Source organism: Aquarana catesbeiana, linkage group LG01 (assembly GCF_042186555.1).
Source record: "Aquarana catesbeiana isolate 2022-GZ linkage group LG01, ASM4218655v1, whole genome shotgun sequence".
NCBI classification, from domain to species: domain Eukaryota; kingdom Metazoa; phylum Chordata; class Amphibia; order Anura; family Ranidae; genus Aquarana; species Aquarana catesbeiana.
In genome coordinates, this window is record NC_133324.1 from 522,384,010 (window position 1) to 522,408,715 (window position 24,706).

At 45.3% G+C, this 24,706-nt stretch overlaps 1 protein-coding gene across 2 annotated transcripts in view; it reads left to right on the top strand.

The window, feature by feature from the left end:
- APBA3 (amyloid beta precursor protein binding family A member 3) overlaps positions 1 to 24,706 on the top strand; it is a 214,656-nt gene that overhangs the window by 107,076 nt on the left and 82,874 nt on the right. For both annotated transcript variants that reach the window (XM_073594283.1, XM_073594276.1), the window contains exon 3: positions 7,491 to 7,636. In XM_073594283.1, coding sequence (XP_073450384.1) covers positions 7,491 to 7,636 — 146 coding nt within the window. The remainder of the gene's footprint in view (positions 1 to 7,490; positions 7,637 to 24,706) is intronic.

Below are 24,706 nucleotides of genomic sequence, written 5' to 3' on the forward strand. Positions count from 1 at the left end.
GGATGGAGGAGGACCAACAACTCATGTGTGAGTCATTAATTTTGGAAGCTCTCAATAAGGGGTTGAGGGGCCAAATAACATCTGATACCCACATTTGTGACCTCACACATGGTCCTCCTCCTCCAGGTCCTTCTACTTCTCCTCCAGGTCCTACTAGTCCTCCTCCTCCTCCAGGTCCTACTCCTCCACCTGCCACATCTCCAACAGCAGAGCCACAGCCGGGAATGAAGCGTGGAAAGAAGACCAGAAAGTGATGACCCTGGATCCAGTCTGGTCTGGCAAAAGATGCAGCCTCTTGTGGTACCACAGCCTGGGGACACAGATGTCTTCTGCTGCTTTCCGGATCTCTGGGACTTCTGGACCAGACTGCACTCCCTTAGATAAGGACTCCTCAGGCCACCAATTTTGATGTTCAAGAATTGATGTCTGCCCTGGGGGTCCAAGGCTTCGGTAATTTCTGCTGTTTCTCCAGCGTTGCCTCCCTCTTTGTTTGGTTCTGAGCCCTTAATAAAGGATTTTTGGTTTCAATTATACTTGCCTATGTGTTTTTTCTTTCAAAAAGGACAGTTTGTTTGTGAGGATTCAGGTACATTTCAAAAATACTATGTGAAATTAACAAGGGACACCAACACCAAGCAATCTCCTTGAGATTAAATAATACAAGATAATAATGGTGTTGTGGTAACTTGACACACAAAACACACACAAAAATATTCTGGAGTAAAACTAAAAAAAATAATAAAACAAAGATCATCCTTGGAAAAAATACAAACCTAAAATATAAAAAAAAACTGCCTTTAAAAAAAAAAAAAAAAACATAATAAAAATATTTTTGTCAGATGTGCCAAATCAAAATATATTAAGGGAACCCCGATAAATAATAAAGAAATAAGTTTGTGAGAAGTCTGTGTGAATATGAGCAGCAAAACTACTTCATGCTTCTCACATTATAAAGAAGAAGAGAGTGCGCTGTATTAAACCATTTTTAACATTGCACCGTGACGAAAGTGTTGTATCCATTGCGAAAGCTAATTTTACCCGACCGAGCTGTTCCGTCTCGGAATTTCTTCTGAGCATGCGTGGCACTTTGTGCGTCGGAACAGGCCACACACGGTCGGAATTGACGCGATCGGATTTTGTTGTCGGAAAATTTTATAGCCTGCTCTCAAACTTTGTGTGTCGGAAAATCCGATGGAAAATGTCCGATGGAGCCCACACACGGTCGGAATGTCCGACAACACGCTCCGATCGGACGTTTTCCATCGGAAAATCCGACCGTGTGTACGGGGCATAAGCCTTTTTCTGACACTTGTTTGCCTACAGGTTAAAATCACTATTTTTGCTAGAAAATAACTTGGAACCCCGAAACATTATATAAATATTTTTTAGCTGAGTCCCTAGAGAATAAAATGGCGGTAGTTGCAATATTTTATGTCACACTGTATTTGTGCAGTGGTCTTTTTGGGAAAAAATACACTTCAATTGAAAAAAAAACAAACCGTAAAGTTAGCCCAATTTTTTGGTATAATGTGATATTACGCCGAAAATCGTGACCTTTATTCTAAGCAAAAATCGTGATTCTCGTTTTATCCAGAATCGTGCAACTCTACCGGAGGGGGTAAGATGGAGTTGTGCGAAAAGCACAAAGTGCGGTAGTTGGGGTTGTTCATTCACTATAGGTTTTGTAAAGATGATACTTGCATATGCGGTAATTCAGAACTATTTTGCATGTATTATTCTAAAAAGAAAGAAAAAGGGTAAGGGAATACTGTACTATAAAAACACATTCTGTAAAACTAAACAAAATTTACCAGTGCTAAACAGAGGAACGCCATGCTTAGACTAGGCTAGAGATAGCCCTGTAGCCCACATCAAAGCGTTCATAAGAAGTCAATATGGAAGTTAGAAGAAAGAGGGAAAAGTTGAATAAAGAGAAGAGAGAGAACAGAAGAGAGATTTACTGTCGATCACCACATTCCAGCCTGGTCACCGAGCATACCAAATTAAATATTCTTGTCCAAAACCGTTGTACTTTTGGGCATGTACACCAAATATGGAACATATTGCCCTCCTGACCACCCCCCTAAAGCAAAGGGGCGATACGTTGAGGTATATTTTGGCTAACTATGCCGGAACGAGATACCATTGGGACAATACATTGTGATTCACCTCCACCAGGGAAGTGTTGAGAATTCCCTTGTGCACTATGGTCGACCATCGGGACCAAACACCCTCTTCTATAGTCTCCCCCAGGCCCATCTTCCAAGCTAGTTGGTAAGAGAGTTTTAGAGAACCCTGGTCTGCAAACAGAGTATACAGCTCTGAAATACTGTTGAGCATCCCTGGACCACGCAAACATTTATTTTTATAGACAGTCCTAGTGGAGGTATCCATCTGATCCCGATACAGTGTCTGTAATAAAATGAATGCTCTGACAAAGGCGAAATGTCTCCGAAGATGGAAATTGTTAGGTCTCCAGAAAGTAAGAGAGCTTTCTGATTCCATTTATGGTCTATAAAATAAGCTATCCTGTAGAAGCCCTTGTTGACCCACCATGTAAACTGTTGTGGGTGCTGTCCAGGAGGGAATCGTGGGTTTCCGAAAATGGGGGACACCAGGGTGTGTGGTGTCTTCAAGGAAAGTCCCAGAGACACAGAGAATGTGGTGGAGAGGGCTTACGAATAGCTTTACCCTCCTTAGGGGACAGCCAAAGTAAGAGGTCAATAGAAAGCAGGGTGCTAGCTTGTGCCTCTAACTTTACCCAGTCAAGTTTATAGATCATAGAGAAGATTTGATAGAGCTGGATCAATTGGGCTGCTCTGTAATAAAACAAAGTGGGGAACTCCCAGACCACTCTGCCATTTGGAAACAAACAAGGTTGAAGCGAACTACTCTGCAAACCTCCTGAGCTCCAAATAAATTTGAAGATCAATGACTGAAGTTTTTTTCAGGAATGCTATTGGAACCGGGATTGGTATAGAATGAAAATAATGAAGAATTTTGGGAAGGGTCGCCATTTTGATTGCACCTATTCTACCCATCCAGGAAAGGGTGTGATTGTTAGTGGTTGCCATGGTGCACAAGAAAAAGGGAACTATCACTTACCAACTTCCTGGATTTTATAAGACCCAGCTGCGGAGTCAAAAAACTCTCTGTTCTGGGTTTGGTTTCAGTCCTGTCGACAAATGAGCAGACCAAAGGCAAACAAGGTGAATGACCGCCACACCCAGCCTCCTTTAAACCCTTTTAAAACATTGTCATTAATACATAAAATGTAATATGTAAAATTGGAGTAGGGAAGTCCCATAAACAATAATAGTAAACCAGTAGTTCTCAACTCCTGTCCTTGGAAACCACTAATAGGCCAGGTTTGTAAGCTAACTGAAATGCATCACAGGTGATATAATTTGCTGCTCAGTGATTGCAGTATTCTAGTCTGCATCTCTCTAAGGTAATACTTAAAATCTGGCCTGTTAGTGGGTCCTGAGGACTAGAGTTGAGGACCACTGCACTAGATAAACTGCAATGGAGGGTATGTGAGGTAGATGGACCCTGTCCATTGTATGGTGTTAAAGTAGCGACTTGCAGCTGGGGGGTCTCCACGAACCAAGCCTCCATCAAAGGGGGCTCCTTTTCTCCAAAAGTTAGAACGCTATGCAAAGGATCATTAAATTCCAACTGTGATCCTGCCCATGGATCCAATAGGAAAAAAGTTGACAAAAGTCACAAGCTGAGGTTTCTGTGCTAGACAGAAAAGCCATCATCTATCTTAGGGAGGTCTGGCTTTGAGCTTAGCCTTGCTTCTAGTTGAGCGCCAAACCGGAGAAAAAGGGCTCTGGGGGTAATCTGCCAGGAGGAGTCTGTGGTTGCAAGGGGCGAGGTGATCCCCAGGATTGGTGGAAATAAGTCCCAGTTTTTTCAGCAAAGCTTTGCCATCATGGAATGTGGTAAAAGAGTGTTTCTTGCGTTGATATATGAAGGCCATGCAGAAGGGAAAGGCCCGATTTGATATTTGATTCCGTTAGTTCTAAAAGGTTGCAGTAGCGGTTTGAGTGCCCTGCACTCTTGGGCAGGGAAGATGTCCACAAAGATCTGGATGGGATGTTCTTGAAGCTGTAGATCCATGATTTATCTGGCCTTGGCCATCACTTGTTTCTTGACAGTATGATAGCGTGACTTTACTATGATGTCACGTGGCAGACCGTCAGCCCGGGGTTCAGGTAAGGTCCTGTTGGCCCTACCCAACTCCAATTTATGTGAAGGAAGGTCTGGTAGAAGGTGAGAGATCAGTGTTGATTATTGCCACTGAGTCAGTAAAAGTCTCAGGGATTCCACGCACAATAAAGTTTTAACGGCGGTAGCGCTTTTCCAAATCAATTTTGTTACGAGCTTCATCCAGCCGCTGTTGTAAATTCTCAATGCACTTAGTATTTTGGTTCTGGCACTAGTTGAATCTAATTTAGATTCGATGGTCCCTATGTGAGATCTCAGTTCCTGGAACTCATGTTTTAGTTCAAAGGTAATGCGCTTGCTAGACTTTTCCAGCCCTTGGTCAAGCAGTGCAGAGAATCGTGCCAGGGTCCCCTGAATACTCCTGTGGTGGAGCAGTGGGAGCATTAGGTGTACGGGGAGGGCTATCCTCCATGCTCCCATAATTGAACACTATTTCACAGAGTGTTTTATCCATATCCGAGTTTTGAGAGGAGAATAAATTCCCTACAAGAGAGGATGACGGAGTCTGGGTGGAATAATCAACAAGCTCACCTGTCTGGACAGTCGGTGGATCATAGTGGAGCTGAGTCTGTGAGGCTGGCTGTGACTGCTCTGCTTGTGGCGGCAGTGGCGCCATCTTGTCAGCCTGGGAGCCCTCTGGATCATCCCCTAGCAGCGGCTGTGAAGAGGATTTCAATTTGCCTTTGGCCATGGACCACATACCGGAGGTATTGGGAGCTGGATCGAACGGATATTGAATGGGGGGCGAGATCGCCATCTGCCAGGGTCAGCAGCATTAGGCTGGCTTTGAGCGAAGCGGAGGTCTCACATGTCTGCCATCTTCAGCTGCACACATGGGCCCACCGAACAAAGGCATTTCAATCCCAGAGAATTCTCTATGGCTTGCATTCTGACCTTCCTACAATTGGAACGTAACCAGAATTCTGGCCAGAATAAACTACCTTTTACATCACCCCATGCTTTCTTGGGGTCCTTATTTGACTATTTCTGCCCTGCAGAAACCACTCTTTGAGCCCATCAGGACACTAGAATAGATTCTTTCCTATAAAGTGGCCTTCTTTGTAGCTATCAGGTCCCTAACCTAGTGGCTCACTTGTAAGAAGCCATTCAAGACTCTTTACAAAGACAAAGTTGTCTTGCGCACAAGATCTACCTTTCTGTCTAAAAAGGTATCTAACTTCCCCGATGCACCCCAAAGAGATCGCTCTTTGCTATGTGGACATCAGAGCTATCAGTTTTTGTGCTTACCCCACCAGATCAGTTTACTAGCTTTGCAAAAGGCCACCACCTGGGCTTCAGTTCATACTTTCGCCAAGTTCTGCCAGGTGGCTGTGCAGTCTTCTGAGAATTCAGCTTTGGCTACAAGGTTCTTGCAGGAGATCTGAGTTGGGTCTGTTGACCCTTTTTTTTTTTTGGGGGGGTCTGTTGGCACAGTTCTGTTTGCCTTGTTGTTGCGCACCCTTCTTATTTATAGCTTGGGAATGTCCCAGGATCTATTAAAATCCAGTCTGTGTTCCCTTCCACTGAACTATTGACAAGCCATGTAAATACAACATTTTTTGACTACTTTCCAAATATGGAATGTACTTCTTCTGCCTCTGATATAGTTGCATAGTTAATCTGGTTGAAAAAAAGACACTAGTCCATCCAGTTCAAACAACTCCCCTTTCAAACATCCATTGTCTAGACACTTTATCGATCCCTTTTTTGCTGTTGCACAACTCCCCCCTCTACAGAAATGGGAGCGGGACTTTGAATAGGATCCTTACAGATAAACAGATGGAGCATGTGCTCTTCTTTGCTCATAGGTCCTCCACCTCTAGTAGATGTCAAGACAGAATAAAAATTGTTGACCCAATAGTTTAGGACTTCCTGGTTTTTGCATACCTTTTCCAATATTTCAATCATCACCCCCCCCATTGAGGTGCAAATATAAGAAAAAAATCCCTTCTGATAACAGCGCTGAAGTGTGCATTCCGCAAAAATGCAGAACCCCTGACAGTTGATCAATGAATGGCTGGCTGTGATGAACTTATTTGGTAATATGGAGTGATTGACAGCAGCTCTGAATCGAAAATATGAACAGTTATGTAAAGAATGGTTTTATTGGCACTATTTCCAATTCTCTGCAAATATGCTACATACATGTCCTTTGTAGTTCTTTAAACCCTTTCGGCATAGAGTGCCATAATTGGCACACTTCTGCTTCCAATTGGGTTGCTATGGATTCATTTAGCATTCTCCAGTTTCTCCCTTTCCTATTGCTTCCCCCCTCTCTCTCTTTCTTTTTTTTTATTCTCTCTCTGCTTCCCTCTGGTTCCCCTCTTCTCTCCTTCCCCCTATTCCCCATTTATCTCCCTATTTTTTTCTAGGAGCATTTTCACGGGGGATTTGTTCCTTGTCCTTTTCATGAGGATGTACTGATCCTGCATTATCACATAGCAACTTCCTATTTTACATTTTAAACATGTTTAGTTTTTCACTGCATTGGATCAGTAGTGTATTTAGTTCTGGAATCAAATCCCTCTGCTTTCTGTCTGTATCTTTTATCCTTGTGGTCAATTTCCATTGTATGCCTTGCTGAAGTATGCGGTAAAGCTTATTCAAAAATTCCAGCCAGTGTACTGGCCTGTATGATTAAGATTTAAGGAATTTATGTCTTGGAGTTCAGGACGCAGGCAACCCTCCCCTCCATTTGTGTTACTCTGATTGGTTTGCTAAAATACTGAGCAGCCAGGAGTAGGGTAGGGTTACCAGGGTATGGCCAGGGATTGGGGGTGTCCAGCAAAGCTTTGCCAGTGTCCACTCACCTGAAAATTGCCAACCTCTAACCCAGGATCTATGATTATCCAGTGTGGTGAGATGAAACCAAAAAGGAATTGAAAAAAACTTGCATGTAATGCACTGCAATGCAATGCTACTGTAGAATCATGTTATGTAATTTATTGTAATGCAATTTAGTGTATAACATTTTCCAGGCAATAAATATGGGATAGTGTAAGGGTAGACACCTTAACAGCAAAATGCTTAAAAAAGGCCTTCATTGTTTAACATATTACACCTATTATGTCAAATAAAATTTTGTCCAGTCTATAAAAAGTTCTTATCACTACTTTCTGTGCTAAAATATGGTATACATCTTAAATGTGTAATTTTTTTAATACCAAATAGCTTCCATTGTCTGATGTGTTTTAGAGTAGTTCTAGAATAAATTAAAGGATTGCTAACAACTATTTTTTTTCTTGTATTCTAATCAGTTCCAGGCCCTTGTGAACCAGAAGATTTGCTGGGTGGGGTAATTTTTGGGGCCAGTTATCTTGGCTCTACACAACTGGAATGTGAAAGGCACCAAATGGCAAGTACCCAAATGAAACAGGCGCGAGAAGCAGTGGACAGGGTGAAGGTGAGATCGAAGTAAAACATTTTATATTCAATGGTGCTCAGGTGACATGGATAAAAAATTCTGTGTATACAGGGAGGGAAAATGCACAGAACGACTGCAAGAAAATTCTCTCATCTATTCAATAACTTTTTAATAGGTTTAGTTCAGCTAAGAGATCATGTGTTAATTGCCTGAAATCCATACAGTTCTTTGTCTAATGTAACTCTAATGTAAAAATGCATTAAAAAAAAAAGAAGAAAAGACCTTTAAAAAATACATTGTCAACATTCTGACAATACAAAGAATGCAAAAGGAAGTGTGTGAGTGCAATTAGGGCAGCTAAAATAGACCATGAAAGGCACATAGTGGGGGAGAGTAAAAAAAAAGAAATTCTTTAAACATATACTGTAAGAAAGTGAGGCCAGAACATATTGGCCCCATAAAGGATGATGAAAGGAATTTGGTTACAAAAGACAAAGAGAAGGCAAAAGTTAAACACATCACAGAATGCACCCTCATGGCTAACAGACAGTGCTAGAAAAAAGACTTGGAAAAACTTAACATAAATAAGTCACCAAGACCAGATAGCTTACACCAGAGGGTCCTAAAGTAACTCAGTCAGGTGATAGCTAGACCATGGTTCCTTTTTTATTTTTATGGACAGTTTACTGACTGGGATGGTACCAACTGATTGGAGAAAAGCCACTGTGGATCTACAGGCCAGTTAGCCTAACATCAATAGCAGTGGCGGTGCGTCCAGAAAGGCACAAAGGCACCGCCCCCTCTCTCCAGCCACCCCCTCTATCACCAATAGATAGGTTCATGCATTGCATAAATCTATCCACGGCCGCCGCTGCAACCCCCTATTCAAGTGCCCGGCCCCTTTTTCGGGCGCTTGAATTACAGCGGGTGTGTTTTTGAAGCACCTGATTAGAGCCATATGCTCTAATAGGCGTCAAAAAAGGTGACCTGCGAGTGCCATGCTTGGCGCTCGCAGTTCACCCAGGTGTGTTAGAAATGCGAATGAAAATTCGCTTTCCTAACACTGAACCGCCTCTGCACCAATCAGGTGCTCGGGTCTGTTACCCGTCACCTGATTGTCTGAAACGACAGGCTCTGTGATTGGACGCCTGTCAGGTGACCAATTATAGGAGAGGACGGGAGAAGACATCGAGGAAATGGAGGAGCATGTCCATGGAGGACATCCGTTGCCCCACGAGACAGGGTAAATGCTGGGCAGACGGCGAGTGAGCTAGCGGGGCGGAAATGGCAGCATTCGATGGGCACAGTGGCTGCATTTGATGGGCACAGTGGCTGCATTTGATGGGCACAGTGGCTGCATTTGTTGGGCACAGTGGCTGCATTTGATGGGCACAGTGGGAGCATTTGATGGGCACAGTTGGAGCGTTTGATGGGCACAGTGAGGCTGCAATTGATGGGGTTTTTTTTTCTGAATTTTTCAGTTTGTTTGCGCCCCCCCCCAAAAATTTTGAGCGCCAGCCGCCACTGATCAATAGTCTGAAAGCTATTGGAGGGGGTGATAAGGGATTATATCCAAGATTTTAATGAAACCGGTATCATTAGTGGTAATCAGCACGGATTCATGAAGATTCATTCTTGCCAGACCAATATATTAACCTTCTATGAAGAAGTGAGCTGCCTTCTGGATAAAGGGAGGCCTGTGGATATGGTGTATCTGGATTTTGTAAAGACATTTGATACAGTTCCCCATAAACATTAACTTTACAAACTGAGGTCTATTGGCATGGACCAAAGGGTGAGTACCTGGATTGAAAACTTGTTACAGGGGTGGGTCCAAAGGGTTGGTGGTAAATAGCGAGTACTTACAATGGTCCGGTGTGGTAAGTGGGGTCACCCAAGGATCTGTCCTGAGACCAATTCCGTTTAATTCATTTATAAATGATCTAGAGAATGGGATAACCAGCTCAATCTTCGTATTTGCGGACGATACAAAGTTAAACAGGGCAATAACTTCATTGCAGCATGTGGAAACCTTACAAGAAGATCTAAATAAAATAATGGGGTGGGCAACTACATGGCAAATGAGGTGTAATGTTGAAAAATTTTAAGTATAATGCATTTGGGTGCTAAAAATACGAGCGCAAGTTACTCACTAGGAGGAGAACCTCTGGGGGAATCTAGGATGGAAAAGTACCTGGGGGTCCTAGTAGATGACAGCCTCAGCAATGACATGCAATTCCAAGCTGCTGCAAGCAAAGCCAACAGAATATTGGCATGTATTAAAAAGGGCATTCACTCCAGAGATAAAACGATAATTCTCCCACTCTACAAGACTTTGGTCCGTCTGCATCTTGAGTATGCCATCCAGTTCTGGGCACCAGTCCTCGGGAAGGATGTGCTGGAACTGGAGAGAGAGTCTAGAGAAGGGCAATAAAGCTATTAAAGGGACTAGAGGATCTCCGCTATGGGAAAAGACTGCAAGCATTGAACTTATTCTCTCTGGAGAAGAGACCCTTGAGAGGGGATTTAAACATTTTGACATGCCTAATCACTCAAATTTGATGGCCTCACAAAAATTGGTCGTTGCTGCTGCCCACTAATGGTGTGAAATTTGAACGAAAATTCTTAAAAAATATTTTCGGAATTCGACCCATGTATGGCCGGCCTTAGTCTGTGCTCTTAAAGAATATTATATAGTTGAGGGGCGTGGCCAAGAGCGGCATGCGAGAGGACGTCTCTCACAGAGCTCCCGTCCTAGATCCTGCTTCGATCCTGCTCCCAGCCTGTGAAACCCTCGGATTTCGGTCCACAACCCTGCTGGACCTATCACTGACACTCCCGGTTCTGCCACCGGACACTTTGCATGCCATGCAGACACGTAAACAGACGGAGACTGGGGGTCTGCCCAAATTCCAATATGGCGCTGCAGCCTCCCTCTCCAGGTGCTTACGTGGAGCTGACAAGCCGAAGGATGCGGGTAAGCCTCCCAAAACTCCCAAGACAAGCAGAAAGGACCCCCCCCAGGGACATGTATTACACACAAAAACTGTCTGGGCTTATGGGGCAGAGAGGGGAGGAAGATATGGATGCCACTCCAACTATATTACATGCAGCACTGGCGGGGGAGCAGCTCTCATAGGCCCCCTCTGCCACACAGGAATCATCTCTCCCTGAGATTGATGTGGAGGAAGGGGGGGATGAAGAGGCAGCACAACCCACCCTGGCAGACTTCCTCAGAGCGGTACATAATTGTACAGCCTCTGTGCATACTTTGCAGGAGCAATTTGGCAGCATGAAGAAGGAACTGGGCTTTATCCGCCATGACATATAAAAGGTTAGAGAGCGCACCAGCGACATAGAAGACAAACTGGCCGCCCTAATTGGAGACACTCAGATCACAGCGAGACTTACAAAGGCAAACGTGCTTAAGTCAAATGATATTGAGAACCGTCTGAGGAGGAACAATGTGCGAATAATGGGGCTCCTGGAGAAGACGGAGGGCAGGGACCCCACAGAATTAGTGGAAAAATGGCTGCTCGAGGTCTTTGGGAGGAATGTGTTCACCTCATCGTACTCTGTGGAGCGGGCACACAGAGTGCCACCCAGACCTCTGCCACCAGGCCATCTGCCTCGTACCCTTCTAGCCAGACTCCTTAATTATAAAGACAAGGAAATTATACTTTGCCAAGCAAGGGTACAGCGCAACATACAATTTAACGGTGCACGCATTTCTTTTTACCCTGACTACTCTGCGGAAGTACAGCACAGCAGAGCGAGATTTGCAGATGTTAAAAAGAGGCTTCAACAACTCCAAGCGCCATATGCCATGCTGTTCCCGGCACGACTCCGCATCACGGTTAGGGGCCAAGCACACTTTTTTCAATCTGCAGCTGATGCATCTGCATGGATTGATGCCAACGAAAATGTTATCTGCCAGACCAGGAGGGCTGCGGCGGAGGCAGACTGACATCAGGCTCCACTGTTCCCAGAGGTGGGGTGAGCAAAACGAAAGCTACCTTTTTAATCCTGTTTTTCTTCAGGACACCGGCAGTTCGGCTGGGAGACAAAACTGTTTTCTACCCCCAGCGTTGTGAGCAATGTGAATTTTCTGAGATCTAAACATTTACCAGGAAAGAACTAGTTGATTCCCTTTTGAATTGTGCCAGTTGTGCTGCTCAAAGCAACCCTATGTTCTCAGTTTGTTTACTTTCAGTTATCAACCGACCGATTGAGTTGGAAATCGCTGGTTAGCGAATGTTTCCTCAGTCACGTAGTGATGGAGACTCTACTGTTCTTAGTTCACTATTTTTCTTCACAGTTCAACTAAGCTGCTGCTATGATTCCAGAACTATTGTCCTCGCTTCCAGCCACCATGCATTGACTGACTGTAAAATTATGCCTTGACACTTACCCAATGCCCGGTGACCGACATGCTGGTATTTTATACTCGGCTGTGCAGAAATATGTATTAACCCGGGCAAGAAGGCCTGAGGCTCATTCACCCTATCACAGATACTTTATTGCTTCTAGATGAATACTGTCCTGGAATATTAGGGGTCTCCAGGACCCACTCAAACGTACCATGGTGTCCAGAAAGCACTCACCGGCTATTTATGCCCTTCAGGAAACCCATTTGGTTCCAGAGACGGTATCTTGTGTTAACTTTTCATGGGTGGGCGTACCATTTCACACACACACCTCCTACTCAAGGGGGGTGCGTGTACTGGTACACTGATCAGTGGCTTTCCATGTGTATGACAAACTGATTGACTCTGAGGGGAGGTATGTGATCCTGCTATGTAAAGTGTACCAACTGAAATGCTTTTTACCTGCTTTATATGTCCCACCCCCTTTAAACTCTGAGGCATTGAGAACCCTCCTGGCATTTCAGCTAAGCAACCCTGACCTACCTTTGATTGCTGTGGGTGACCTTAATTGCTATATGGACCCTGTCCTGGATAAACATCCCCCTCCGGTGACTGGCCACACAATTGCCCAAACGGCACTGTGGAAATTCACGGAGGAGGTGGGGTGGATAGATCCTTGGCGGGGCCGCAACCCGTAGCAGAAACAATTCTCCTGTTTTTCTAGGACGCATCTCTCCCTCTCTAGAATAGATCTCTGCCTATGCACACCCCAAACATCCCGCTTCCTACATGACATCAAATACCTAGTCAGAGGTATCTCTGATCATTCTTCCCTATTGGTCTATCTGATTTCTAAACCTGACACGACCCTGTCAAGGGCCCCTTGGAAACTCCATGCCTTTTGGTTATACCTATTTCCCTCCCATGATGGCATAACCAATGCAATTGCTAAGTTCTGGCTACATCATGCGGATCACCCTAATCTGAATACAGCTTGCAATGCCTTTAAAGCATTCCTGAGAGGTATCCTTATTACTGAAGTTACGGGTATTAAATCTAAAACAAGTGCACAGAAGGAGCAGGTGGAGTAATTGGTGAGCCAGCTCGAGACATGGTTTATTGATAGCCCTAGTGATTCTAGTGATGGCGGCGCAGGAGGCGGTTGATCGTATTACCAGTTCAGCAGCTGATAGAGATTTTTCAATAGACTTGCTTTTTACGAAGAGGGGGAACAGACAGGCCATCTACATGCAAAAATTGTGAAGTCTTCCCAGACCTCCCTCTATTGGTGCTCTACGCACCAAATAGGGAAGGATGGTGAACACTCCTACCCAAATCATGCAGGAGCTGGTGGAATATTGCTCAGATCTCTACCAGTCTCCTGCGAGCTACTCGTTGGCGGAATTGCAGACCTACCTATGGGCCGTTTAGCTGCCCCATCTCTCTACATCCCAAAAAGCACTTCTGGATGCCCCCATTAGATTAGAGGAATTGCAAGAGGTGATTAGCCTCTCCCCTAATTCCAAGGCCCCGGGGGCGATGGCTTCCCGATGGAAATTTATAAACAGGGGGGACCCATTCCACCCTACCACCTTGGAGTACTTAATTCAGGAATGTCAGTGTCTGCCAGTATCTATGACTAGAGCCAATATTGTGCTTATACTGAAACCAGGTAAGGACCCGCTGGATCCGGGTTCGTATAGACCAATATCCCTTTTACAAATTGATATTAAAATCCTAGCCAAAGTCCTAGCCTTGAGACTCAATAAGGTTATCGCCTCCATCATTCACCCGGACCAGTCCGGTTTCATCCCCCAAAAATCAACTGCCATAAATCTCTGCAGACTTTTTCTTAACTTGCAAGCCCAACCGGATAATGTAGGAGACAGGGCACTGCTGTCATTGGATGACCATAAGACTTTCAACAGCATAGAGTGGCAATACCTCTGGACAGTTATGGGCAAATTTGAATTTGGGGACACGTTTTTGTCGTGGGTCCGGCTGCTCTATGACTCCCCACAGGCATTTATTAGAGAAGCGGGCCACATCTCCCTACCCTTCCATCTCCACAGGGGTACCCGACAGGGCTGCCCATTGTCCCCATTAATATTTGCCGTCGCGATAGAGCCTATAGCCACCTTGATTAGGTCTAATCCATCTATCGGTGGTTTTAAATATGGGAGACTTCACAAAAAACTCATGCTCTATGGTGACGACACCATGTCACTCTTGGGAGACACTTCCGTCTCCCTGAGGACAGAGATGTTGGTCATCGAGAAATTTGGAGTGTACTCCAGCTTGGTGATTAACTGGACCAAATCCTCATTAATGCTAATAGATGCGGGACCTGATAGCCAGGGTCCTGCACTACACAAAGTGCCAGTGACCTCGAGCTTTAAATATCTGGGGGTATACGTCACCCCTGAGACACGAAATTCTATTCCCCTCAATTTATCATCCCTGCTAGGTCGCATTCACGCTAGAATCAAAGTTTGGTCGAGACTAAAAATGTCCCTGGTAGGTAAAGTAAACCTCATAAAAATGATCTTCATGCCACATCTTATATTCTACATAATACTCCAATAGTGGTCCCCCTTAAAATTATTTCGTATTGTCAACTCCATCTTTAGGTCCTTCCTATGGCATGACAAACCCCTAAGAGTTAAGATGGAACAATTGCAGAAACCCAAAGACGCGGGAGGCCTGGCCCTACCTAATCCATGGTTTTACTACGTAGCGGCCCAACTACAGCATATTGCTCGGGCCATGTCTCTGCCGTAAGGGGAGGTGGGGGGAAACTCCGAAACAGACCCTATCAAGGCCCTTATGTGCCAAGTAACGGGGTTAGTGATGTAGCAGAGGGATTGGAGGCCTTGGCCTATGCAAAATCCAATAAGAGGTTCCCCAGATTTGCTCTGCTCCAAAAGATATGGAACAAGGCCAGACACTTACAGGCCGTCGAAGGCTTTACCAAATACAGCCCAATTTGAGACAATGGTTACTATCCGGAACTGCAATCCTTGACATGTGGGGCTCGGTGGAGTAAACACTGAGTCACGCACCTGAACCACATTTTTGTGGCGGGCAAATTGAGCTCTTTTTCCGACATGCGGGAGCGATTTTGACTCCCACAGACTGTGTACTTCTATCATATGCAACTGCAACATGCTGTTAGGGCTCAATCCAGTGAGACTCCGTGGGTGTTTTTCCCAACTCCCATATTCCACTACAGGTGTCCTGTTTCAAAGGCTTTATTTCTAGCTGTTATTCAATGTTTTTGTCGGTATTTCTGGCGGGATTCCCTTCATGCCACATCTTATATTCTACATAATACTCCAATAGTGGTCCCCCTTAAAATTATTTCGTATTGTCAACTCCATCTTTAGGTCCTTCCTATGGCATGACAAACCCCTAAGAGTTAAGATGGAACAATTGCAGAAACCCAAAGACGCGGGAGGCCTGGCCCTACCTAATCCATGGTTTTACTACGTAGCGGCCCAACTACAGCATATTGCTCGGGCCATGTCTCTGCCGTAAGGGGAGGTGGGGGGAAACTCCGAAACAGACCCTATCAAGGCCCTTATGTGCCAAGTAACGGGGTTAGTGATGTAGCAGAGGGATTGGAGGCCTTGGCCTATGCAAAATCCAATAAGAGGTTCCCCAGATTTGCTCTGCTCCAAAAGATATGGAACAAGGCCAGACACTTACAGGCCGTCGAAGGCTTTACCAAATACAGCCCAATTTGAGACAATGGTTACTATCCGGAACTGCAATCCTTGACATGTGGGGCTCGGTGGAGTAAACACTGAGTCACGCACCTGAACCACATTTTTGTGGCGGGCAAATTGAGCTCTTTTTCCGACATGCGGGAGCGATTTTGACTCCCACAGACTGTGTACTTCTATCATATGCAACTGCAACATGCTGTTAGGGCTCAATCCAGTGAGACTCCGTGGGTGTTTTTCCCAACTCCCATATTCCACTACAGGTGTCCTGTTTCAAAGGCTTTATTTCTAGCTGTTATTCAATGTTTTTGTCGGTATTTCTGGCGGGATTCCCTTTGGGGGCGGTGAACAAGTGGAAAAATGACGTGGGCACTTTTGAGGAAAATCAGTGGAAAGAGGTCCTCCAGGCTGTCCAAAAGTCATCCCTTAATGTAGCGCAACGCCTATTCCAGCTGTACATCGCCTTGCGGGTGCATTATACGCCCGCAAGGCTGTTTAGAATGGGGGCGAGACCAAACTGAGTGTCCTCAGTGCACTAGAGATCATGGAGACTTGATCCATGTGCTGTGGCATTGCCCCAAGCTTCACCCGTATTGGACAGGGATCCTGAACACTATTAATAAGGCTTTTTTAGTTAAAATCCTGACATATTCCAGACCATGCATACTGGGTATACTGGACGACCTCCACCTTGAGGATAACTCCAAACCACCTATTGCAAGAGCCCTTTTTCAGGCTCGCCTGCTTATCCCATGCTCAAGGAATGGATTAACTGGGTGGGTGACACTTTACGGCTGGAGAAGTCCATCTTCCAGCTTAGAGGACACCCTGGTAAATGCATTGTGGTTACCCTGGCTGGATACCCCAGGACTCTCCCCGGTAAACCTCATACTGGACAGACTATTAATCTAAACTAGTTGCTTAAGGTTTAAAATCTTTAACGTTGCTTAATGTTAGACAATGCTGGTGTAAAGTATACCGATTTGTACACTAACTTGTTGAATCTGGAATCTATGCCATGTTTGTAATTTAATTTCCTTAATAAATTTCTTTGAGAAAAAAAAAAGATTACATAGTTGCATAGTTTACATAGTATGTGAGGTTGAAAAAAGTCCATCAAGTCCAACCTATGTGTGTGCTTTTATGTCAGTATTACATTGTATATCCCTATATGTTGTGGTCATTCAGGTGCTTATCTAATAGCTTCTTGAAACTATTGATGCCCCCCGCTGAGACCACCGCCTTTGGAAGGGAATTCCACATCCTTGTCGCTCTTACAGTAAAGAACCCTATACGTAGTTTAAAGTTAAACCTCTTTTCTTCTAATTTTAATGAGTGGCCATGAGTCTTGTTAAACTCCCTTCCATGTTTTATCCTTATTGTGGGGTCACCAGTATGGTATTTGTATATTGAAATCATATCCCCTCACTATGGGTCCAGATTGAGAAGTGTATAGTCAGTAATAGAAGCCTGCCGGCCCTACTATTGTCAAGTCTGACCCATCTGAAGTCAATTCATAAGCCTTTCCCATCCATAGACGCCACACTACTAGCGTGGAACAACCTGCATGCTGTGGTACCTCAAGATACTAAAGATAAATGCACAAACTTTCCACTGCAGATATACGAACACGTTATACCGAATTTTAATGTTCAGCCATGGATAAGAGAAGAGATACAGACCTATAGAGAACTGGTTACCAAATACCCCAAACCCACTCTGACCGAGACAGCACAAAAGGACTGTTGTGGTTTTATGACAAGCTACAATATAGTGGTGCTTTTCATAAATCCTCAAACATGCAAAACTGGGAAAGGGAGCTGGGTAATCTCTATACACAGGATTGGCAAATGGCCATCCAATCCCACTTTCGATACTCCCACTGTGTAAACCACTGGGAATTGCTACTGAAAATACTATATAGAACCTACTTAACTCCAGTAAGACTGGCACAGATTTACCCAGACTCCTCTCCCAATTGCTGGAGGGACTGCAAAGGAATGGGCTGCATCCTACATATACTATGGAGCTTCAAGGAAATCAGAACTTTTTGGAAGGAGGTGTTTTCCCTAATCAATAAAGTTACGGGAGAAGCTATTATACCCTCGCCACAGTTGGCACTTCTTAACATAGGAATGCACTTAATCCCAAACAAATATAGATCTCTAATTACTCACATACTAATTGCAGCAAAACTAACCATAACTTCTAAATGGAAATCTAAAGAGACTCCTCTGTGGGGGCGTGGCCAAGATGGCGGCGGTGTAGGACGCACTGTTGAGGAGCTCTGTTTCCAGCGGGGGAATTTTATCCTGTTTTATATGCTTTGGGACCCCTGAGGTCTGCTAATATACCCCTAGACTGATTCTGTTGGGGAATGAGACGAACGGGGCACAAATCTAAGGCACAGCAGAGGGTGAACGCTCCCAGATCCTCTAAGTCTCAGGGAGAGACGGCGGCGCACGTGGCAGACAGACACAGCATGGCTTCCCAGACGGAGACCGCTCCTCCAGCGCTCTTGGAGCAGAGCAACTTCGATGCCCTGGATGTCAGTCATCTCTGTCGGACCTAACTACCAAGATAGACACGGTCCAGCTGGAGGTCGGTCGTATCCGACAGGACTTCGACAAAATACGCTAGAGAGTTGCAGAGACGGAGAGTCGGCTCGGCGACACAGAGGACACGGTCCGAGATCACACAGCCTCCCTGCATACCTTGCAGGTAAGAGTCAGAACCCTGGAAGCTAGATCCGAAGACGCGGAGAACCAAAACCGCCGGAACAACCTCCGCATTGTGGGACTTCCAGAAGGTTCGGAAGGCCAAGACCTGGTTCTCTACATGGAGAGACTCCTCCGCACGCTTTTCCCGCAGGCGGCCTTCTCGTCCTTCTTCGCGGTGGAGAGAGCGCACAGGATGCCCCCTCAACGAGGGCCACCGGGATCCCCGCCGCGCACATTCATATTCCGGCTGCTAAATTTTCGTGATCATGACCTAATCCTCAGAGAAGCCAGAAAGATGCAAGAAATCAGGCACAAATCAACCCGCCTAATGTTCTTCCCGGACTTCTCGGTGGATACACAAAAGCTTAGGAGGTCATTCGATGAGATGAAGCGGGCTCTCCGGGCAAAGGCTATTAAATATAGCATGCTGTTCCCGGCGTGCCTCAGGGTGCAGGATGGTGAGGCCAGGAGATTTTTTACCTCGCCAGGAGAAGCATCACAATGGCTGAATACTCTCCCGCCTCAATGATCTGCGAGTTCCCTGTGTCTACAGATGCTTGATGTTTAAACTCCATGAGTAATATCCTCCTTCCCTTTCTGCTCTCAGTCCTGTCCTGTGTCACCCATGCACTAACTGTATGCGGATGTCTTACTATTTCAGCCTTTGCCCTTCACTAGCCTTTTGATGATACTCCCCCTCCATTTTGTCTGATATCAACATCTGAAGGCTTAACGTTCCCTGGAACGAAATGGAGGGGCTAGTCTGTACCCCTGTGTGCATTGTTATCTTACAAAGATGTGCAGGATCCTTTTAACTTGCCGCACAGGGACAGAAGATCGCCTTTATGGGTACTGATGTCTTTAAATGAAGGACTGGAGTATATAATGATCATATTATTATAACTTTAAACTTGCTCCTCGTTAGACTGAGACATGTTACACTTCAATGCCCTAACGTTCCTGTGCTATACACGAAACAATACTCCGGAGTCCCCCCTATATTTTTTTCTTTTTTTCTTTCATATTTCCCCATTGCTGGAGGCATCTCCTCCAGACGGGTTATATCTACACGCTCACCGTTGTTCAATGTCATGCCTGTTTGGTTTGGGATTTAAATATCTATAACGGATACAACGGAGCAACTGTTTTTTGTTCATGACCCCAGATAGTCGTTGACTATGGTTTGGTTTGGGATACTAGCACAGCCCGGTTTGGGAGGGTGTGTGGGGAGGGGGGAGGGGGGGAGTTGGAATGGGGGGGGTTAAAAATGTTATTAGTTCTGATGAAGGAATGTGTACGAGGTAATTGTGCCACTATGGATGATGACTGTGTTATCTCTGTTTACCATGTGGGGGAGTTGTGGTGGAAGGGAATGTGGATTGTCTCCTGGGATCCGGATGCACTACTATGTTGGCTGGTTGTGCCATGGCGTACTAATTTCTACTTTCAAATATGGCCCCTTTAACAATTATATCGTGGAACGTCCGGGGACTTAATTCCCGGATAAAGCGCTCTCTGGTGTTCAACTTTCTGAAAACACACCGCCCTGACATATGTATTTTTCAGGAAACCCACCTAACAGGGAGCAGGATTCTTGGGCTTAAAAAGCCGTGGGTGGGGCACTATTATCATGCCACCTACTCCTCTTATGCTAGAGGGGTGAGTGTGCTTATCCACAAATCCCTGTCATTTAACTTAATTGATCTGCATCTGGATCCCGGGGGAAAATTTGTAATTATGAATGCTGTCATTGCAAATACACCTATGGCGGTGGTGGGATTGTATATCCCCCCTCCGGCATCTTTAACAATTTTGAACACAATTACCCAAAGGTTAGCTAACATGTCAGTGAATAATGTGGTGATAGCAGGGGATTTCAATATGCCTCCATGCCCTGCATTAGATAAGTTGACGCCAGGAGGGGCTAGTGATTCCCCGCTGTCTCGATGGGCTGACACATTCGGACTCACTGATGTTTTGCGGTGGAAGCACCCCCTCCTGAGAAGGTATACATGCCAGTCCGCCACCTACGCAGCTATGTCCAGAATAGATTTAGTGTTTGTCAGTAGTTCGGTTTTGCCAAATGTCCAAGAGATATCCATTTTACCAAGGGGGATATCTGATCACACTCCTATCCTGCTCCACTTAAACGTTTACCAGGCCCCCGCTGACTGTCTGTGGCGCCTGTCCCGCTTCTAGATCTCTGATGAGAGGGTGGCCCCGGAGGCGGAGGAACACATTGCTGACCTCTGGAATGTGAACCCCCCTGCCACTGACCCACCAGCTGGCTGGGACGCTTTCAAAGTGCAGGTGCGCAGTTATTATCAGCGGAAGATAGGGCAGGTTAGGCGACAGGCAGGAGAGGACTTGGTGGTCGCGGAAAGGAGGGCGATTGAATGCAAGCAAATATTGTGAATACCAAAGATGAGGTGGCGCGGAGGGACTTACAGTGTGCCCTCCGAGAGGTAATGCTATTAAGGACCATGTCAGCCAAGAAATTGTTACTACACCAGTCACAGAGAGTGTTTGAACAGGGTGAGCGGACAGGCCGACTTCTAGCGTGGTTGTCTAAAGAGCACTCGGCCATGCCAGGTATTGCTAACATTAAAAACTCTCAAGGGCAAATAATCTCTGATCCTGGAGGCATTAATGCCTGCTTTGCCTCCTTCTATAGAGACCTATATTCCTCCAGGGTCGGATATTCTACAGACGAACTCCAAACTTATTTGGAGGGAGTTGAACTTCCTGTGCTGACGGAGGAGACCCGTGGGAGTCTGGATGCTCCGCTCACTCTCAAGGAACTACAACAGGCTATTGGCTCTATGCAGGCCGGGAAAACGCCAGGCGACGATGGTCTGCCGGCAGAGTTCTATAAGGCCCATGTAGATACATTGGCCTGCTGACTGTTGGAAGTGCTGGAGGCCTCATTTGAATCCTCTTCTCTCCCCCCCTCGATGTTAGCAGCAGTTATAGTGGTCATCCACAAGCCTGGAAAGGACCCAGAGCTATGTTCCTCATATAGACCCATCTCGCTGCTTAATGTGGACGCAAAGATCCTCGCGAAGGTGCTGGCCAATCGTCTCAATAGAGTTATCCTAGCCCTGGTTCACAGGGACCAAAGTGGTTTCATGCCAGGGAAAGGCACAGATATTAATCTGAGAAGGTTATACACTGTGTTGGCGGGGGTCCCGGTCGGGGAGGATACTGCGGCGGTTGCCTCGTTAGACGCAGAGAAGGCCTTCGACTCGGTGGAGTGGGAATATCTATGGCTTGTTCTTCAAAAATTTGGATTTGGGCCCAGATTTATAGCCTGGCTGAGGATGCTATATTCGGGCCCCTCGGCTAGAGTCCGTACAGGTGGTATACTCTCACCGGCCTTCCCACTTCACCGAGGAACGAGGCAGGGCTGCCCTCTGTCTCCGGCTCTTTTCGCGCTGGCGGTTGAGCCATTGGCAGAGCTTCTGCGATCCGCTGATGAGGTTCGGGGCATTTCTTTCCCCCCCCCTGGTCGAGAAGGTATCTCTATATGCGGATGATATGCTGCTATACTTGCAAGATATCCACCGCTCACTACCCGCAGCTTTAGCCATTATAGATAGATTTGGATGCTTTTCTGGGATAAGGGTAAATTGGGATAAATCGCTCCTCTTCCCGTTGGCAACGGGAAAACAAATAGTAGCCCCTCAAATTCCTTTACAAGTAACGACTAGATTTAAATATCTAGGCATTTATGTTCAACGTGATCTCAAAAAATATCTAGAAGATAATTTATACCCTGTTCTCCAACAGCTATCACTTAAATGCGGGGTGTGGAGGAATCTTCCCCCTACCCCGGTTGGTAGAGTCAACCTTATCAAAATGACCTTTCTCCCTAAATTTCTGTATGTGTTCCGACAAGCCCCGATTCCTATTCCCAATGCCTTTTTTGCTAAACTAGATCGCATAATTTCTACATTTATTTGGGCGGGTTTGGTCCCCAGGGTGGCCAAATCAAAACTCCAACTCTCCCTTACTGAGGGGGGATTGTCCTTGCCGAATTTTAAAAAATATTACTGGGCTGCACAATTGGTTACTGTAAGATGGTGGTTCACTCAGGACAAGTCAAACCCGGAGGTGAATTTAGAGGCGGCCATCTTGGGATCTTATTCAGAACTCAGCAACCTAGTATACCGCGGTCTCAAGTATAGCCCACAAGTGACTGCTCCCATGAAAACAACACTATTAGCCTGGAAACAAGTTACCAACTGTTTAGTAGAGGGGGGCGCTGTGTCCCCTCACACTCCGCTTTGGGGAAATCCCAATCTGCAACATTTTGGATCTGTTCCGGACCCACAAGTCTGGGCTAGGTTACAGATAACTAAATTAAAACACATTATATCTGGGGGAAGGCTTCTGTCTCTAGCGGAGCTCAGGAGACAGTTTCGTCTACCGCCGTGGATGTACTTTAGATATATCCAGCTTAGGCACGCTGTGAGGGCTCAGTTCCCGGCTGGGATTGTTATTGCTGTCAACTCGGTCGAGTCCCTCCTAATGGCGGAAGAGATTGATCGCACACTATCCTCTATATATCTGAGGCTCACGTGCAGGAAAGATGCGAACACAGTTAAACTCTTTTGAGGCCTGGAAAAAAGATATACCTGCCTTAACGGAGGAGGACTGGTCGGAGGGTCTACAGCAATGCATTCCGCTTATGATATCAGCCAGAGATCGTTTTGTCCAATTAAAATTTTTACACAGAGTATACTATACTCCTGCTAGGCTTTCCAAAATATATCCGGCGGTGACAGAGACGTGCCCCAAATGTAGACAGTCGGTGGGTACCTTTATACATATGGTGTGGGAGTGCCCCCTCATTCAGATATTCTGGCGGGCAGTGATTGCTGATGTCAACAGTGTGGCCGGACTCAATCTGGAGGGAGACCCCTTGATATTTTTACTGGGTATCACTGATAACCTTAAAACGACCAAACATGATTCATTATTTGTCTTTTATGCGGCCTACTATGCCAGGAAGGCAATACTCTTGAAGTGGAAGGTGTCAGATCCCCCTCAATTGTCGACATGGAGGGCGCTTATAAACACGGTCTTGCCCATGTATAAACTCACGTACATGGGCAGGAACTGCCCTCAAAAATTTGAAAAAATATGGGTGCCCTGGGTGCAAGCCAGGCATATCACAGTGTAGATGGATAGATTAGGATACATGTGGTATGGACTTAGAAGATAAAGGACGCTGGAATACATAGATGGTGGCAGAACATGGCATGAGTGTCTCCTGGGGTCTAAGAAAGGTTCAACCTGGTGTATAGATTGTGTTCTCCCCCCCCCCTCCTCCACGTTCTTTTCGCATTTCTTCCGTATTTTCCTCCTTCACTCTTCTTCGTGTACATGTCTGCACCCCCTTCTCTCCGTCCCCTTCCCTCCTCTCATTTATATTGGTATGAGAACTAAACCAAGCAGGTACATCCTATACAGGTGTTGATATACATATTAAAATAATGTGGGCATTGTCCTAGCGGGGGTTGGGGGAAGGTTTGGGGAAGATTGTGGTGGATATGCTGTAAGAGAGGAAATTTGATTATGTTTAATGAACTCAGAGAAACAAGAAAGTCATTGTTGGTTTTGTCATGTGGATATTTGCTAATGTGATTATTACTGATCTCATGTATAATGTCTAAATACTTCAATAAACATTCCTTCTGTTAAAAAAAAAAAAGAGACTCCTCTGTTGTCAGAAGTTATAGAGTTAAAACACAATACACATGTGAAAAAATTTTCGCCATAAAAAGCCATAATATCCCAAAATTTAATATATCCTGGGAATCATTGGTAGCGCAATATCCTACCAATTAGGGATAGGTAAATTACTTGCATTATTAGATACATGCATTTTTTAGATGGTACATGTAACTTGTTAACGTTCTTTCTGTTAAACTGTTAAAGTGTTCTTTTTCTTAATTTTTGTATAAGCTTTGGGAGATATACCCAAATACATAATAGATTGATAGGGAAATTATAACAATTAATTGAATTAGTAAGCAACAGTCATATGGAAGTGTGCATGACACTATTTGTCTGTGCGGGCCAGTGATCTGTGGCACAGTTAGAACCCATTGGGGGTGCCTGGATCACAGGTGCGACGCCATTACTTAAGATGGTCACAAGGTAAATGCAATCATTTGACTCAATTAAAGGAACAACTCCTTATTTTTCTTACTAACTTGATTTTGGTACTGGATTCCCTGTTGATGAAGAGGTGCAACCTCTGCAGTATTGTATAACTCTCAGATGTACTAT